This window comes from Thalassophryne amazonica, chromosome 8 (genome assembly GCF_902500255.1).
Source record: "Thalassophryne amazonica chromosome 8, fThaAma1.1, whole genome shotgun sequence".
In the NCBI taxonomy this organism is placed as follows: domain Eukaryota; kingdom Metazoa; phylum Chordata; class Actinopteri; order Batrachoidiformes; family Batrachoididae; genus Thalassophryne; species Thalassophryne amazonica.
The window spans coordinates 91981379-92001105 of NC_047110.1; the positions used below are offsets into that span (position 1 = coordinate 91981379).

The window sequence follows — 19727 nt, forward strand, 5'->3', positions numbered from 1 at the left end:
TACAAACTGGCAGCTAACGTTAGCTAGCTCTGCATCATGGCTGAAGGAGGCAAAGCCTGCGCTGAACTTTTCCCTCCGTCTAAAAGGACCAAGTCAGATTTTTCATTTTATTTTCTGCAGAATAGCCCTTCAAGCCAAAAACGGTGGCAACAAAGCACCGTAGCTATAGCCTGTGTCGGACTCAGAGCAATTCAAGATACCTGCCAAGGCTTACATGGAAGGAGTAAAGTTTATCCCATCCTTGAAACCACTGAGAAGTACAAGCGGTGGACTCAAGTCGTGCTTGTAAGTAAGTAAGTCCCTTCGGCTTCTCCCTTGTTTGCACTCAGGGTCACCACAGCAAATCCAAGGTGGATCTGTATGTTGAATTGGCACAAGTTTCTCCCACAAACATGTCAAGAAGGACAAATACATCTATTCCAAGCACTTTGTTGGTGAAGCTGGGTTATCATTCCATCCAAATCTCATACCAGCCCATGCCCATGTCACATAATTCTACAGGTTTTATCAGATCTACCGTATTTTCCAGAGTATAAATTGCACTCAAATGTAAGTCAAAGTGGAGTACAAATAAAACTTTTTTCTTTGTTATCAATTCTTTATTTTGAGATTTTTGTGCATTGTGTAGCGTACTTTTATTTTCATTTATTCTCTTATTATTAGAGTTTATCTTAGTGCACTGATTCACGGTCAAGTCACACTGGAGTAGAAGCCACGGGAACACACAAACTAGATAAACAGATAAAGCGACCTGTACAGAAAATTATGTTTATCTCAGAATTTCTGTGAGCACACTCAGAACTGTGGGACTTTGGAGCTGTTTACCATGAAGCCTCAAACATGTAGCGGTAAAAAGGTAGATAATACTGGTTTTACCCAATATGTCCCCTTTAATAACTATTGTATTTGAGCAAGAGCGGACTATTTTCATATTCAGGTCTGCTCTCTCCTGACAAAAACCTGAATCAAAAACTACATTAATCATGCATGCTTTTTATCTACACTTTCAACAAATCTACAGAGACAAGGCGCACACTTAAAGGAAAAGAAAACTCACTGATAAAGTACAGCTGGGAAGACAGACTGTGCTATAAACTAATGACTGATGCATATAAATGAAAATAAGGAGCCCTTACAACTGAAATATCCGCCTCCAAAAGTCAGAATGCATCCATCACTGACAATTTCATAAATGCCACCATTGACACAATTTTAACCAATCAGAAGAAATCCCCTGGATCACTTGCAGACTGCTGTGATGTAGCATCTGCACAGAAAGCTCCACATGGCGAATACACGCTGATGTAAATACCGTAATTGCGGACTATAAGGCACTACTTTTTTCACATGCTTTGAACACTTTGGCTTAAACAATGATGCAGCTAATTTATGGATTTTTAATAGGGGTGTCAGAGAAAAAAAAAAAAAGATTCACGTCCGAATCGCGATTCTTATTTATTACGATTCTGAATCGGTCCAAAATGTCCAAGAATCGATTTTTAAAAAGCATTTTTTTAAACATTTTCTTGCTTACTCGCTGCGTGTACTGTTTGTCAGGCAACGGCTTCCGTACTACAGCATCCCCGCGCGAGGCGGGGGGGGACTGTATTCCTGTATAACTGTATTCCTACATAACTGTATTCCTTAATCACTTGTTAAAGCCATCAAACTTTTCACTCAAAACACATAGTAAGTTCTTTCAGCTTCTCCATTTTCTCACTTGGGGTTGCCACAGCAGATCCGATATGTACCTGGATATTGAAATTTTGTACAGGAGGCCCTTCTTGACACAACTCCACATTACATGGAGAATGGGCAGCGGTGGATGTGAACAGGCAACCTTCTGCTATGGGAACAAGCGGACTAACTGTGTGGCCACAACATACACTCAACAAAAATATAAACGCAACACTTTTGGTTTTGCTCCCATTTTGTATGAGATGAACTCAAAGATCTAAAACTTTTTCCACAGGCCACTCTGAAAGGTGCAGTTTTATTACACAGCACAATGCCACAGATGTCACAAGATTTGAGGGAGCGTGCAATTGGCATGCTGACAGCCGGAATGTCAACCAGAGCTGTTGCTCGTGTATTGAATGTTCATTTCTCTACCATAAGCCGTCTCCAAAGGCGTTTCAGAGAATTTGGCAGTACATCCAACCAGCCTCACAACCGCAGACCACGTGTAACCACACCAGCCCAGGGCCTCCACATCCAGCATGTTCACCTCCAAGATCGTCTGAGGCCAGCCACTCGGACAGCTGCTGAAACAATCGGTTTGCATAACCAAAGAATTTCTGCACAAACTGTCAGAAACCGTCTCAGGGAAGCTCATCTGCATGCTCGTCGTCCTCATCGGGGTCTCGACCTGACTCCAGTTCGTCGTCGTAACCGACTTGAGTGGACAAATGCTCACATTCGCTGGCGTTTGGCACGTTGGAGAGATGTTCTCTTCACGGATGAATCCCGGTTCACACTGTTCAGGGCAGATGGCAGACAGCGTATGTGGCGTCGTGTGGGTGAGCGGTTTTCTGATGTCAATGTTGTGGATCGAGTGGCCCATGGTGGCGGTGGGGTTATGGTATGGGCAGGCGTCTGTTATGGACGAAGAACACAGGTGCATTTTATTGATGGCATTTTTAATGCACAGACGTGATCCTGAGGCCCATTGTTGTGCCATACATCCAAGAACATCACCTCATGTTGCAGCAGGATAATGCACGGCCCCATGTTGCATGGATCTGTACACAATTCTTGGAAGCTGAAAATGTCCCAGTTCTTGCATGGCCGGCATACTCACCGGACATGTCACCCATTGAGCATGTTTGGGATGCTCTGGACCGGCGTATACGACAGCGTGTACCAGTTCCTGCCAATATCCAGCAACTTCGCACAGCCATTGAAGAGGAGTGGACCAACATTCCACAGGCCACAATTGACAACCTGATCAACTCTATGCGAAGGAGATGTGTTGCACTGCATGAGGCAAATGGCGGTCACACCAGATACTGACTGGTATCCCCCCCCCAATAAAACAAAACTGCACCTTTCAGAGTGGCCTTTTATTGTGGACAGTCTACGGCACACCTATGCACTAATCATGGTGTCTAATCAGCATCTTGGCATGGCACACCTGTGAGGTGGGATGGATTATCTCAGCAAAGGAGAAGTGCTCACTATCACAGATTTAGACTGGTTTGTGAACAGTATTTGAGGGAAATGGTGATATTGTGTATGTGGAAAAAGTTTTAGATCTTTGAGTTCATCTCATACAAAATGGGAGCAAAACCAAAAGTGTTGCATTTATATTTTTGTTGAGTGTATATAAAGTGAGAATCCTTTGGATTGTGAAGACAAAAATCTGCCTAAAGTGGTGCAGGGTGTGTAAATCACGTGTGTGTGATGATGATGTGTACGGCACTAGTCTGTGCATGTGTGTGTGCATGCTGAAAATTACACTGAGTGAAAAAAGTGCAGTTTTTTTGCAGCTGACTAATTTTGCTCTTTTTTTTCCTCTGTGCAAAGGGCGTTGCGCGGGATTGGCGTCTGCAGTCAACTGGACGTTGGAATGACTGCGAGATGCCTGAAGCTGATACAGCAGATGTTTTCATTTCCTGTTTTCTGTTTCTTCAGCTTTGTAAAACTTTGTAAAAACCAAGTAACTGTTAGAATGGCATAAGCAGTGGACCCCCCCTTTGAATCTGCTCTGCTTGAGGTTTCTTCCTCAATATCATCAGAGGGAGTTTTTCCTTACCACTGCTGCCTGTGTGCTTTCTCTAGGGGTTGGTAAGGTTTGACCTTACTTGTGTGAAGCACCTGGAGGTAGCTTTATTTTGATTTGCCGCTATATAAAATGGAATAATTTAAAACTGAAATTAATTGTTGGGGACATTACTTGTACATGACAGCAATATGACTGAATGATCAAGTTAGAGATAAACAGCACATGTCTCACTTATTGTCATATTCAGGAGATGACTTCAAGCAAGAGATCAATGGAATAAAATAAAATGAAGTGAAACTGGCTGCCAGATATTTTGTAAAAATCAGACACAATCTTGAAATCGTAAAATAAAAAGAATGCAGGCCAAACATTCTCTCTGGCTGTTTGTTGTTCTGCTTTTCCAGTAATCATTGTCTGTTCAACAGAATCTGCCTCTGGTGATCAGAAAGCCAGTGCAGATATGTAATCCCACTCATTGTCACTCAAACGTCTTGTGCTGAAGTCCTTTTCATAAAACACTACTGCTGCACAATCAGGAGCTACAGAATGCTTAATGTGGACTTGTGAATCATTATTACTAACTTTTCATCCTGTAATACGAGGGGCGATTGAGAGGTTTTGAGCCTCTGACCCAGAAAAAGTAGGGCATTGTTCTCCAGCTTTTGCATTCTGATTAACCAACCAAATTTCAGCCACACTAGAGACTGATTGATGAGGAGCGCTGGGACTTGGCCGATTTTGAGGTGAAACCTGCATCACTTCTGCATAGGGCCTCAGTATGTGGAGCTGTGTGGATGGGACCTTATGAACCTCAGAACTCAAGGTTTTTCCTGCACAGAGAAATATGAGGGAGCCGTCTCATTAAATTTTCATACCACCTCGCTAGCCTGAGGTCAACACTGGGATTCATTGTTGGTTCAGTTTTAAAATCGAAATTTATTTGATCAGCATGCACGGTCGGAGAAAGTTTCTATCTGATTCTCCTGTCGGCTGATACAGGTAGTAGGATTTATTAGTGCAGCACAAAATGTTAGACCACTGGGAACAAAGTGTTTTCCAGAAATACATTTGACAGTTCACTTGAGTTTTTCCTCTATGAAACAGCACATATTATTGTTTATTATATGGCTACGACTAGGGATGGGTATTGATAAGATTTTATCAATACCAATGCCATTATCGATTCTGCTTATCGATCCGATTCCTTATCGATTCCCTTATCGATACCTCGTGAATTTTGTACTAAAAGTAGGCTTTACAGGTTTTCTATGTATTTCATTGAGTCTTAAAGTAAATAAAAATATGAAATTGGTCACTGTATCCTTGATCTCTGGACATAAATAAAAATAAACAAAACGGTGTTTCACTTTGAAGTTATTAATTCAGACTGAATTCTATCGTTCTAACTTGACTCGTCAGAGAGCCGCGCAACGTTTGGAGCTGTGTGAACAGAACGGAGGACGATTCTCGTTTCTTTCTCCCAATAAGACAGGAGTCCCAGTTAATAACTTTAATCCACACAAACGTGACTCACGATTGACATATTCAGGGATGAAAGTGGTGGAAAACAAAAAAAGCTGAAACCCAAAATTACCCCCCAACACCACCTGCACGAAAATGTTTCAATTCTAGAAGCTCTGAAATTCAATCTGGCACTATTCCAGATGGTAAACTGGAGTGAGTGCAGCACTTTCCTTATTCAAATTCATTCCAGAGATATTCTGCTTTTACTAGGATGCAGCAGTTTTCTAGTTTGGCAGATAGTTCTGGAGGAAATCACTGAAGAAATGAACAAATTGAAAATATGGTTTGACTGAAACAAATTGTCATTAAACTTAAAGAGGAGATGACACCTCAAAAAAAAAAAAGGGAAAACTGATATAAGTAGCAAAATATACATATTTTATAGTAAGTTGAAAGTAATTATACTCATTATCACTGAAAAATAAAGTTTGTACAGCTTCTCAAAAGTATGTTAATTGGACAGCGCGCTTTCAGCGCGCCTTCAGCGGTCACATGATGCCGTGACGACACAGGCTGGAGAGTCCCGTCTTTGTCTGTTCGATCGACAACAGGAACAGATGGACCTCAGACTGTGACGAGATCAAGAACTTTTCTGACTCCTCTTCAAGTGTGGATTATTTCTGACGCGGATCCTGAGGATGTTGCAGCAGTGATTAGACCCTATAGATTGGAGCCGTATCTTTCGGATGAACATTCAAACCAGGAGTATTCTGGCAGCGAAAATAATGCTGACGGTGTTTATGGCGGAGCCGAAGCAGAGGTAAGAGACGTGCCAATTCCGATGGATTTTGAAAGGCTACAGAATATGGAATGGTAAGGGAGGCTTTTATTTTTGTTGCTGCTGTTTATAACACTATAATTACTCTAATTATGTAATGTTTACATGCCGCCGCCGTGTTTACGCCGCCGTCGTGTTTTCATGCCGCCGTCGTGTTTACCCTCCGCTGCCGTGTTCACCCTCCGCCGCCGTGGTGTTTACATGCCGCTGCCCTGTTTTCATGCCGCCGCCATGTTTACGCCGCCGTGTTGCTGCCGTCGTGTTGCTGCCGTCATGTTTTCATGCCGCTGCCGTGTTTAGGTCGCCGTGTTTTCCGCTGCCGTGTTTTCAAGCCGCCGTCATGTTTACATGCCGCCGCCGTGTTGCTGCCATCGTGTTTTCATACCGCTGCCATGTTTACATGCTGCAAGATTATTGTGAACATATTATTTGGGGTTGACATTTTATGTGTTCCTGTGAGCAGTAAGAACATGGAGACAGTAGAGGAAAGTGTCTGCTGTCTGGAGCAAATGTGGGTGTGCGAGCAGAGGGAGCGGCAGCCGGACATTTCGTGCATCACACAACACCGCAGACGGTCTACAGCCTGTGACGTATTTTCAGCTTGGTGCTCAGCGGGAAGCTGTTCAGGCGGCGTGCACATTTTTCAGTGGCGGGACGTTCAAATGTTATATATATATATATATAATGGGAGAACTGCGTCCATTTCCCAAAACGCTTAGGTTGACCAAATTATATAACCTTTGTTACATGTAATAAGACTATGTTGTCTTTAAGTGTCATATCCACTTTAAATAAGACAGGGATGAAATGGGGGTGTAAGAGTCAATAGGTGTTCACAGGAAACACATTTATTTCTGTATGTATTTATTTATTTATGTTCATTGTTAGTTGCTTTTATATTTCCTGTTATTTCTATTCAGGTTCTTTTTGTGTCTTTCTCTAAAATTGTATATAATAATCATTAGATTATTAATATATAAATAAAAATACATTTAAGAAATATTAGAGAAGAATGTAGAGAAGAATGAAAGAAAGTTCTTCTCTACAAGAGTCAAGACAGAAGTCAGACTACCAGAGCAAGAATTTTAGCTGAGGAAGCTTCTGTGATTTGAAGCGAAACGTCCTCACCTCAAGCAACCCAGTCCAGTCGAAGATTCAAGCTTCTCTACTATGGAAACCACCTGGACAACTGAGAGCCTACACAGAAACAATACCCGAAAGGAACCGGTTCTCGATACCCATCCCTAGCTACGACACTATGCGCGCTCTGATTGGCTGATTTTCGGTCTTATATTTTCCCATATCAGACCATTACCATGAACAGTGGTGGGCACAGTTTTCGTTAGCGGATTAGCTTTTCAGCTAATTTTGAAAACCATCAGCGGAACACTTACCTTCCGCTAAATTTAGTTCTGCTAACTTTCAGTTCTTTAGCATTTTTTATTAACAGAGAGAAAATATCACACATATCTTTTAAAGTAATGCACTAAATTGTGAAGCTTTGAGGTTTAACAGACACACGTGCTGAAAGGCATTATGCGAAATTCAAATTTCTCTTTCAATCACTTCCCCCCCCATCAAAATGCATAGACCAGTACCATCTACTGAATAGGAGTGTGAATAGCGACCAACGTTGGTCACGATTTGTTGTGAATACATTTCGCAAACAGAATTTTCAGTTTTGCAAATGCCTTTTTTTAAACAAATAATTAAAGTAACGTGTGTTGGTTTTTACAAATAAATAAACTAGAGCTGAAACAACTAATCGAATTAATCGATTAAAATTGATTATTAAAATAGTTGTCAACTAATTTAGTCATCAATTAGTTGCTAAATAACTTTGTTTTACCACAAATGTTTTGTTTCTTCCATATAATCAACCGAGCTTTGCTTTGAATCTTGAACCAATGGAGTGCTTCAAGCTGCTGCTTCGTTGGTTTCATTTGTTTTATTTTGCTTTACCTTAATTTTTCTCCACTAAAACCCTAAAGAGCATATGTCTGTGAGGAATATTTACCTTTTTTTATGTTAAACTGACCTGTTATGGTCTTCTGAAACAGTTGATTGATGTATTTTATGCTGTCGCCGATGCTAAAGCATTAGCATGTCTATGGTGTTTGCAATGTTAAAGTTAGCAGCAACAGCGCCTCCATGATGAACCCTCACAGGACATGCCCTGACATGTCCAGCTTGTCCACAATTTCTCGGATAGTCACATGACTGAAAAGCCACCGAAAGCCATCTGAATCTTCCGAATGGCTGACGAGCTGGGCATGTCAGGGCATGTCCTGTGAGACTTCAACACGGAGGCGCTGTTGCTGCGCCATCAGCTTCGTGCTGATGAATTTCGCTGCCGCTCTTTTCATGACAAAATCTTCTGTCACAGTGGAATGTGCCGAAAAAGTGCTGATGTCCACCTCTTCTGCAATTTCTCAGATAATCACACCGACGGTCCCACATCACCACAGCGTTCACTTTGGAAATGATCCAGTTGTTTCAGCGTGTTGATGCCGATCGGTGCGCGGCGCGCCCTCCACCGTTGTGTGGCCGTCTTTAAACCTGTTGTACCACTCCTTAATCTGTGTGATGCCCATAGGATGGTCACCGAAAGTTGTCTGAATAATCCGAATGGTTTCCACCTGGCTATTACCCAGTTTGTGGCTAAATTTGAGCAGTCGCGCTGCTCCAGTCGTTCCGCCATTTCCTTGCAAAGAAAAAACGATGAGAGACTCCACACGTCCTCACACAAAGGCTGCTTACAAGCAAATGATGCAACCAACAGGCGTGAAAAAAAATCACGCATGCGCACGAAGGTTCAAGGTTGGCTCATACAAGCACACGTGATTCAAATCCATCAGGTTTTTGAAAAAAATAAATAGGTCTGATACTTTTCTAACAGACCTTTTTCACCATATATTTTATAACATTTATATGTTTCAATGTTGTTTTACGGCAACTCAGCACTTTGATAAAGCAATGCCATTTGAAATAATTATTTTTGTTCTTTATTATAAACTGTTTTATTCTTTATTATTTTATATTTCAACAGCCAAGGGACATTTGACGGTTTGTTGATTTTCAAGTATTTTAAGTTTTCAAATAATGTTCTGTTGTTAAATAAAGTGATGGAAGGAGAAAAAAATTGTTTCCCTGGCACATTTTTTAAAAAAAATCCCCGCTAATCCAATTAATCAATTAATCGATTAATCGTGTCGAAACCCCCTCAGATTCATCGATGATCCAAATAATCGTTTGTTGCAGCCCTAAAATAAACCAACCAACCAGTGAAGGAGACTCATTTTTCCCATAGTGCCTTTCGGCATGTGTGTCTGTTAAAGCTCAAACCTTCAGAATTAGAGTGCTTAAACTCTAAACTGGCTTATCAGTAGCCGACAGTGTACCAAGTCAGTACTAAAAGTTAGCGGCTAGCTGTAACTTCCGCTAACTTTTTTTGCGGTTTAGAGTTAGTTAACTTTTCAGTTAGCGGATTAGTGGTTATCAAAGCTAACTTTTTAGTTAGCTGTGCCCACCACTGGCCATGACAATCGGTCCGGATCGTGTATCAGATTCGCGATTCTGTTTCCAATTGTCACAGCACAAAATAAAACAAAACAAAAAGCAAGCAAAGAAACTATGAGCAATGAAGAGGACTATTTTCTGAGCTAATTTATTACACTGACGAGTTTGAATTGGAGGAATTAACCCATTTTGCCCCACTGGCAACAACTGTTGACGAAGTGTATCACCGTCATTTTCCACTCACAATAACAAAAACCTCAAAGGTACTAATGCAACTTTTTCCACACCATCTGGGCATAAATGCGTTAATGGCAAATGAGCTCGAAGCGGACATGCAACATGAAGACCAACAAGATGGGAACTCAGCTCCAAACAGCCATGTAATAAATAAACGAAATATTAACCTTGCTTGCTCGGTCTGTATGGCAATATCAGACCTCTGTGTTTTTTGTGTGGCCCGAGCGCAGCAGGGTCTGATATTTTCCCGTACAGACCTCGCGCTCAGTTAACTATCCTTTAGTATCTGACTGACAGAGCATCACAGGGTTCAATTTAGTGCCATCCCTAAGTAAAAAAATACAATAACAAAAAAAAAACAACAAATATAAAAAGAACACAGATTTTACATACCTGTAGCATCCTGGGACATGGAATCTCTCCAGACATTATGTGCAGGTTATCAACAAAATCAGTACACATCTCCAGACACGAATACAGACTTTTATCTTTTGCAAATAATATTTGAAGCATACATTTAGTGAACCCAACTATCATCAAGCAGCGTATGACCTCACAAACACACATAGTGGAATCAAAGGGACACCTAGTCATGGCACGTTTTCATTGACAATATAAAAATTAAAGCTTGTCAGATAAAAAGTCAAAGAGTGCTATTAGATTAAACTGTATTTCCTTTAAGTGTCAAAGTGAAGCTGTTTGGTGAAAGCGTCAATGCTTGTGTCTTACTAACATCTTCTTCTTCACCATGTGGCATCACCACAACAGCTTATCCTCACACTGACATCTACTGGGCAAATAACTAGCACAGCAATATTACAATATTATGATAAAAGTAATTCCTTTTGGCTCCTCCAGCATGTAATATTTATTGTCATAATTGACTAAGTTTTTCCTTTATCTACTGAATAGGGCACTTCAAATTTTGAAACAAAATGTGATAATTTTTCAATTATTTTCTTCTTCCTTAAGTGATCTGCAAAAACTGTTTGGTGGCAATTAAGTTTCACCTCGGGGATTAATAAAGTTTTCCTGTTCTGGTTTTCATGTTTCATTGAGAAATGAGTAAAGACAGCGATTAGGGGACACCTGAAGCTTATTTGCAATGCTAAAAGAACATGTACGGTGGTTTAAGCAAATTGCCAGTTGCAAAACTGTAATGTTAACTCCTCTATAAAACCAAACAACCATGCACACACACGTTTGTTGGCATCACTGCATTAGTATAATCCAGCTAAATTTAATTCTGCTTTGGAATCAAAGCCACACACACGTTCCATTTGATTGACTGAGACTGCAGTGCTCCAATCTACAAAACAGCTATTGTCAACAGCATCAGGTTGTTATTTCTCCACTGGATTTTGCGTGACAAATGGGAGCCTCTGTTGTTCCTCGCTTGTTCAACATCCCCTATGACGGTGCATCATCCACTATTATAGGTTGAAAAGTCCTTAGTCATCCTCACAAGAAGAGGGGTGCTGAACATTCCTTGCAAATGAGAGCTTTGTGATTGGCAGCCACACACGAGCTTGTAATTCCTCAAGCAGCAAAGCCCCCCATTTTCTACACCCTCATACCCTCCCTGCTAACCTCCCCTCTTCTCTGGATTTAATATTGGATAAAGAATAGAAGTGAATAGGTGGTATTTCAGCATGCAAAAGCTACTGAAGTACACAGCTTGTTGGATAGAGGCCAAATCCCCATGGTTACCCTGCAGCACAAACTGCTTCTTTCCTGTGCTGGGAATAAACTACCACTGCTCTGCATGCACGAAGGACATCAGATAAGTTCGGATGGCATCATTAAGGTGTCTTATGGTCCCCTAAATCACATATCTTAAGCAAGGCACATTTATGCTTTACAATGACACAGACAGGGTTAAAAAAAAATGTAAAAGGATCCTGTGCCAGGACTAAAAGCAACTGAATCTTAAGGCACCTAGACACTTGCAGGAATTTGATTCCCGCACTGTCGCGCAATTCGTCGCGCCAATGCAGCCCGCTGGACGCCACAGTTTGTCCCACGCTATATAAAATAATCATTTCATAGCCAATGATGTATTTGCTCTCAGAACTTGACTGGTAAAACCATTCTCTCATCGCTCCTAGAATCACAGAGAAATGGCAATTATTTATAATATATCAATCAATCAATCAATTTTTTTTATATAGCGCCAAATCACAACAAGCAGTTGCCCCAAGGCGCTTTATATTGTAAGGCAAGGCCATACAATAATTATGTAAAACCCCAACGGTCAAAACAACCCCCTGTGAGCAAGCACTTGGCTACAGTGGGAAGGAAAAACTCCCTTTTAACAGGAAGAAACCTCCAGCAGAACCAGGCTCAGGGAGGGGCAGTCTTCTGCTGGGACTGGTTGGGGCTGAGGGAGAGAACCAGGAAAAAGACATGCTGTGGAGGGGAGCAGAGATCGATCACTAATGATTAAATGCAGAGTGGTGCATACAGAGCAAAAAGAGAAAGAAACAGTGCATCATGGGAACCCCCCCAGCGCATCATGGGAACCCATATTGTACCATTCCATATTGTAATGGAATGGTAAAATAGTTGCATTTTCATTCCTCCTTAAAAAACTTTAAATTTTTCAGGTTTAGATGCCCTGCGCGCAATGACACGCATTGTTTTCGATTAGGTTGTGCAATGTTCACGACTAGTTCACAAAATTAATGCGTACCAGAAAGTTTGAACATTTCAAAATTTTCTTTGCACACTGGCACGCAGTTTACAGTTTACAAGTTTGCGACTCTTTTACTCACTGGCAGGCAAGATTGCATGTCAGTGTGTGGATCAAATACCTGCAAGTGTCAAGGTGCCTTTAACTGAAGTGTGCAGCTGCGTTAAAGCTCCCTGAACTTGCACTCTTCCTCCATTCATTTGTCTTACAACACTGTGGGAATGATGCAGCCGGTATTACAGACACATCAACTGTGCCCTGAGAAGAAGAAAAAAAAAAAAAAAAGTGGGGGACAATCCTGTGAGCAAAGGTAAATTAACATTGAATGTGTAGTTGCAGCTTTAGTAAGCAGGAACAGTTGACAATTTTTTTAACAAGATCTCTCACAACAATCTATGGTGGAATTTTCAGTCAGCCTCTCACTGAAAACAACACAATATCTGGTTTGTAGTCTACTGCACACCATCAATATAAGGATGCAGCAGAAGTTTACTGGATGTTAAAAAGTGTGACTACAAAGAGTAGGAAAGCAAGCAATGGCGGGTGAAAACGGTGGACGCTCTAGTCATGATCTCAATGGGAGAGGTGTGACGTGGACACAGGACTTGAAATGGCTTCCATTCGTTCATGTTAGCTATGTGTATGCTACTTAATGACTGTGGATGGAAAAATGAAAGAATCAAGCAACACAAATGTGATGATGGATGTCTATTGACCGCCATGTGGACACTGGACAACTTGGAAGTATCAAAGGGGACAATGACTTTGTTTACATACAAAGCTGTATGAAACCAGACCAGCACCAGACAGCAGAATGATACTGTCCATGGCTGCTAGTGCTGGGTGTGGAATGTGGTTGTGTTTCAGAGTATGTATTTATTAATGTTTTGTGCTTTGTGAATAAACAGGGAATTACAAAGCAGCTGGAGCCAGAAAAAGCATTGTTTAGTGAATCTTGGAAAATTCAGGTAAATAAAATACAACCCCAATTCCAATGAAGTTGGGACATTGTGTTAAATGTAAATAAAAACAGAATACAATGATTTGCAAATCTTCTTCAACCTATATTCAATTGAATACACCACAAAGACAAGATATTTAATGCTCAAACTGTTAAACTTTGTTTTTGTGCAAATATTTGCTCATTTTGAAATGGATGCCTGCAACACATTTCAAAAAAGTTGGGACGAGGCAACAAAAGACTGGAAAAGTTGATGAATGCTCAAAGAACACCTAATTGGAAACAGGTGAGTGTCAGGATTGGGAATAAAAGGTGCATCCCCAAAAGTCTCAGATGTTCACAAGCAAAGATGGGGCGAGGATCACCACTTTCTGAACAACTGTGTGAAAAAAATAGGCCACCAGTTTAAGAACAATGTTTCTCAATGTTCAATTGCAAGGAATTTAGGGATTCCATCATCTACAGTCCATAATATAATCAGAAGATTCAGAAAATCGGGAGAACTTTCTACACATAAGCGGCAAGGCCGAAAACCAACACTGAATGCCCGTGACCTTCGATCCCTCAGGCAGCACTGCATTAAAAACCGACATCATTGCATGGGCTCAGGAACACTTCAAAAAACCATTGCCAGTTAACACAGTTTGTCGCTACATCTACAAGCGCACGTTAAAAATCTATAATGCAAAGCGAAAGCCATACATCAACAACATCCAGAAATGCCGCCGCTTTCTCTGGGCCCGAGCTCATTTGAAATGGACAGACGCAAAGTGGAAAAGTGTGCTGTGGTCTGATGAGTCCACATTTCAAATTGTTTGTGGAAATCTTGGACGTCGTGTCCTCCGGACAAAAGAGGAAAAAGACCATCCAGATTGTTACCAGTGCAAAGTTCAAAAGCCAGCATCTGTGATGGTAAGGGGGTGTGTTAGTGCCCATGGTATGAGAAACTTCCACATCTGTGATGGCACCATCAATGCTGAAAGGTACATCCAGGTTTTGAAGCAACACATGCTGCCATCCAAGCAACATCTTTTTCAGGGACGTCCCTGCTTATTTCAACAAGACAATGCCAAGTCACATTCAGAACGTGTTACAACAGTGTGGCTTCGTAGTAAAAGAGTGCGGGTACTACACTGGCCTGCCTGCAGTCCAGACCTGTCGCCCACTGAAAATGTGTGGCACATTATGAAGCGCAAAATACGACAACAGAGACCCCGGGCTGTTGAACAACTGAAGTCGTACATCAAGCAAGAATGGGAAAGAATTCCACCTACAAAGCTTCAACAATTAGTGTCCTCAGTTCCCAAACGCTTATTGAGTAGGGCTGCAACAAACGATTATTTGGATCATCGATGAATCTGATGGGGTTTCGACACGATTAATCGGATTAGCAGGGAATTTTTTTAAAACGTGCCAGGGAAACAATTTTTCTCTCCTTCCATCACTTTATTTAACAACAGAACATTATTTGAAAACTTAAAATACTTGAAAATCAACAAATTGTTAAATGTCCCTTGGCTGCTGAAAAATAAAATAATAAAGAATAAAACAGTTTATAATAAAGAACAAAAATAATTATTTCAAATGGCACTGCTTTATCAAAGTGCTTAGTTGCCATAAAACAACATTGAAACATATAAATGTTATAAAATATGGTGGAAAAAAAATTGTTTTTTGTTGCTGCAAATGAGCAATTAGCATAACCAGTTAACCATAAAACCTAAATCAAAAACTGTAGCCTGACTCATTATACGAGGTCTGTTAGAAAAGTATCCGACCTTTTTATTTTTTTCAAAAACCATATGCATTTGAATCACGTGTGATTGCATCAGCCAAGCTTGAACCTTCGGTTGCGTCATTCGCCTGTGAGCAGGCTTTGTGTGAGCAGTGGTCCACCCCTCTCGTCGGATTTTTATTGCGAATAAATGTCTGAACGATTTGGAGCTTCGCTGCATCAATTTTTTCCAGAAACTGTGAGAGACCTCCAGGTGGACACCGTTCGGAAAATTCTGTTGGCTTTCAGGGACGATTTTATGGGGATTACACAGATTAAGGAGTGCTCCAGCCGGTTTAAAGACCGCCCACAGCTGCTGAGAGCGCGCAGCGCTCCAAGCGCCGATCGACAGGCTGAATCAACCAGATCATTTAATTAATCCGGGACGTCGTCTGACTTACACAAAAATGGCAGGAGACGTGGACATCAGTACTTTTTCAGCACATTCCACTGTTACAGGAGTTTTTTTCATGGAAAGAAAAGTAGACAGATGCGCCACCGTGCCGTTCATGGCGCGGCACAAAACCACCTCCGTGTTGGTCTCACAGGACGGCTTTGAGATGGCTTTCAGACGGCTGTCGGTGGGTTTTCAGTCGTGTGATTAACCGAGAAATTGTGGATGAGCTGGACATGCCAGAACATGTCCTGTGAGGCTTCATCACGGCGTTGCTTTGCGCCATGCGGCTCCACCGGGACGTGCAGCATTCCTCCGCACGTCTGTCTCAATGTGCCGAAAAAGTGCTGATGTCCACGTCTTCCGCAATTCCTGTGCTAGTCAGAGGACGTCCCGGATAAAACACAGCATCCAGTTTGGAAATGAACAGCACATTCCACTGTTACAGGAGTTTTTGTCATGGAAAGAGGAGCAGAGGAATTCCGTGCGTCGTAGCGATGCCGCATGGCGCAAAGCAACGCCGTGATTAATCCTCACAGGACATGTTCTGGCATGTCCAGCTCATCCACAATTTCTCAGTCACATGACTGAAAACCCACCGACAGCCGTCTGAAAGCTGTCCTGTGAGACCAACACGGAGGTGGTTTTGTCCCGCGCCATGAACAGCACGGTGGAGCATCCGTCCGCTTTTCTTTCCATGAAAAAAACTCCTGTAACAGTGGAATGTGCCGAAAAAGTACTGATGTCCACGTCTCCTGCCATTTTTGTGTAAGTCAGACGACGTCCCGGGTCAACAAAGCCTTCACGTTGGAAATGATCTGGTTGATTCAGCCTGTCGATCGGCGCTCTCAGCAGCTGTGGGCGGTCTTTAAACCGGCTGGAGCACTCCTTAATCTGTGTAATCCCCATAAAATCGTCCCTGAAAGCCAACAGAATTTTCTGAATGGTGTCCACCTGGAGGTCTCTCACAGTTTCTGGAAAAAATAGATGCATCAAAGCTCCAAATCGTTCAGACATTTATTCGCAATAAAAATCCGACAAGGGGGGTGGACCACTGCTCACACAAAGCCTGCTCACAGGCGAATGACGCAACCGACAGGCGTGAAAAAACTCACGCATGCACAGGAAGGTTCAAGCTTGGCTGATGCAATCACACGTGATTCAAATACATATGGTTTTTGAAAAAAATAAAAAGGTCGGATACTTTTCTAACAGACCTCGTATGTGCAACATTCTCTGCATAACTTGTAAACTCTGTGGTCATTTCACAATGACACGTGACTCATGTCTCTTTCTCTAAAATTGTATTGTAGCATTATTAGTTATTATTACTATTATTGTTACTATTATTATTAATATATACATAAAAATACATTTAAAAAATATTATAATTTGTAATACATTTGACTCGTTTACAACAACAAATGCTGAGCCATTAATTATTATACAGAAAACAAATTCACAAACATGCTGAAATGCCGGTAGCTTAATGCTAACTTTAACACAGAAAACAACATAGACATGCTAACGCGTTAGCATCGGCATTAGCATAAAATACATCTATCAACCGTTTCAGAAGACCATAACAGGTCAGTTTAACATAAAAAAGGTAAATATTCCTCACAGACATATGCTCTTTAGGGTTTTAGTGGGGAAAAATTAAGATAACGCGAAATAAAACAAATGAAACAAACGAAGCAGCAGCTCGAAGCACTCCTTCATTGGTTCAAGATTCAAAGCAAAGCTCGGTTGATTATATGGAAGAAATTAAACATTTGCGGTAAAACAAAGTTATTTAGCAACTAATCGATGACTAAATTAGTTGACAACTATTTTAATAATCGATTTTAATCGATTAACTCCATTAGTTGTTTCAGCTCTATTATTGAGTGTTGTTAGAAGGAAAGGTGATGTAACACAGTGGTAAACATACCACTGTCCCAGCTTTTTTGAAACTTGTTGCACGCATCCATTTCAAAATGAGCAAATATTTGCACACAAAAAAAAAAAGTTTATCAGTTTGAACATTAAATATTTTGTCTTTGTGGTGTATTCAATTGAATATAGGTTGAAGAGGATTTGCAAATCATTGTATTCTGTTTTTATTTACATTTTACACAACGTCCCAACTTCACTGGAATTGGGGTTGTAGTACGCCCCATAGCGGTACGTAAATCATTGCAATCCCTCAGTGACAAGGAAACTTGTCTCCTGATCCATCTATCCACACCCAGGTGCTGATCTACAGAAGCCTGTGCTTGGGTTTGTTTAATGCAGCAATGTAGTTGCACACTGACACAGCCGTTGACAGATCCCGAGCCTGATCCAGTGGCTGGGAAATCTGAGGACACGCTGCAGCCTTCATCCACCTTCAGTCACTGGGTTAGAAGCCATTATCTCCTCCGCCTGATCCGGCATTGAGGACTTCTTATTTCACCAGAGCCCTGACAGCCATCTTGTGTTCAGGGTTCCTATTGGACCTTCATGGCTACTGTAGCAGTCATGAGGCACACAAAGTCCCCACCACATTTCACCCCAAGAGGCAATCCGCAACTTGATCCACTATCTAGGTGTCACTAGTCACAACGCAGACAAAGAGTTGGAGTTTAACACCTGATGGTACATAATAACCTATATGTGGTAGGGAGAACTGAAAGTCCAGGAAGAACAGCCTTCATGTGACAGTGGTCTGGACATGTATTGGACCCACTGTTTATGCGCAATGAAAAACTTGTGTGGTGCAGATTCAGACCAATAAGGAGTGGATCCACTGTTCATGCATAAATTGTAAGCTCCAGAAGAACCGTATTTACACGGTAAAAATCTGGACGTGTATTAGATCTAGTGTTCATGCACAACTCAAAGTGCTGGAAAAACAGCCTTTTACGTTGTAGCAGTCCAAACATACTGATCCAGAACTGAACGAGTCGGAAAAGTAACCCTAAGGTGGAAGATCGAGACCCATGTTGCAGCATAACAGCTGACATGGTTTAAAGATTGTAAACTCATTTTTGCTGTTTATTAATTGTTAATTGTTCCTTCAATTTCTGAGTTCAAAGCAGGTTCAAAATGTGTTTTGTGTCAAGGATTCTCCCTTTAAATCATCAATACGATAAAAATCACAACTTGTTAGTGCTTTAATTGGTGGCTTCATGTTATTTACAACACAAAAAACTGAATGGCAATGAATGAACTACTAAACAAAACCAAGTTAACCCCCCACTTAACTCGATTGTCCCTGTAATGATTTTAGGATGCACACGTACAACACATGACTTTGACTAAACTTGTTGAATAATGTAACTGGGACAGTATTTTACAACTTTTTCCCGACTACATGAGGCGCAGTTCGGGACAAATTCATCCGCTTGAATCAGAACTAAAAACCTTTTCAGTTCTTACCTTTAACTTGACTCTCGTATTCGGCGATGATTTCTTTATCCTTTTTGAACCTCTGCGTGGACATTTTCTCGCTGCTTGTGAGTGGAGTTTTTTGGAAAGTTAAAAAAAAAAAAAGCTGTGGCTAATCTTACAGCCGCCGTAAAACTATCAACAAGCGGGATCCGACGGCGACAACCGCATCTCACGCGGGACGACCAAATTAATAAACCGAGGGGAAAAAGAAGAAGCAACGTGTGAACGAATCTTAGTTTGTGAGCAGAAAACGGTTAGTCCTTAACTGTTCTTCTGTCTGCGGAGATGTTACAGAAGGGCCGAAAGCAGACTCTGTCCCCCAACCAGCGGACACACGGAGGATCAGTCAGCCGCCGACAACGACACAAGTCCGGACAAGTTTCAGGGAGTCCTCCGCCGCTCGGACCGTGCTGTAAAGTAGTGCCGACAAACTGGACTTGAATCGTGCCTGTGCCCGCTTAGGACCCGCGCACATACTTCGCCCCGCTCTCCTTCTCGACGGTTCCTTCCCCCACCTCCCAAAAGAGCTCCCGGCAGGCTCAGGGGCACTGAGGTAGACAGGACGAGGAGGCGCGAGCGGGAGGGAGCGCGCGCGCACACACACACACACACACAAAACCTGCTGACAAAATTCTTAAAAAAAAAAAAAAAAAGACAAGATTTCTTTTAAGATTTATTTTAATTAAAAATGTTCACTCCGCTGTTGAAAA

General features: G+C 41.5%; 1 protein-coding gene across 1 annotated transcript in view; it reads right to left on the bottom strand.

The window, feature by feature from the left end:
- Positions 1–19587, bottom strand: part of LOC117516093 (SLIT-ROBO Rho GTPase-activating protein 1-like) — a 245944-nt gene extending 226357 nt beyond the window's left edge. Inside the window, 1 exon segment of the mRNA XM_034176985.1 lies at positions 19006–19587. Within this exon segment, the coding sequence (XP_034032876.1) occupies positions 19006–19069 (64 nt within the window). The 5' untranslated portion in view covers positions 19070–19587.
- Positions 19588–19727: the final 140 nt, after the last annotated feature.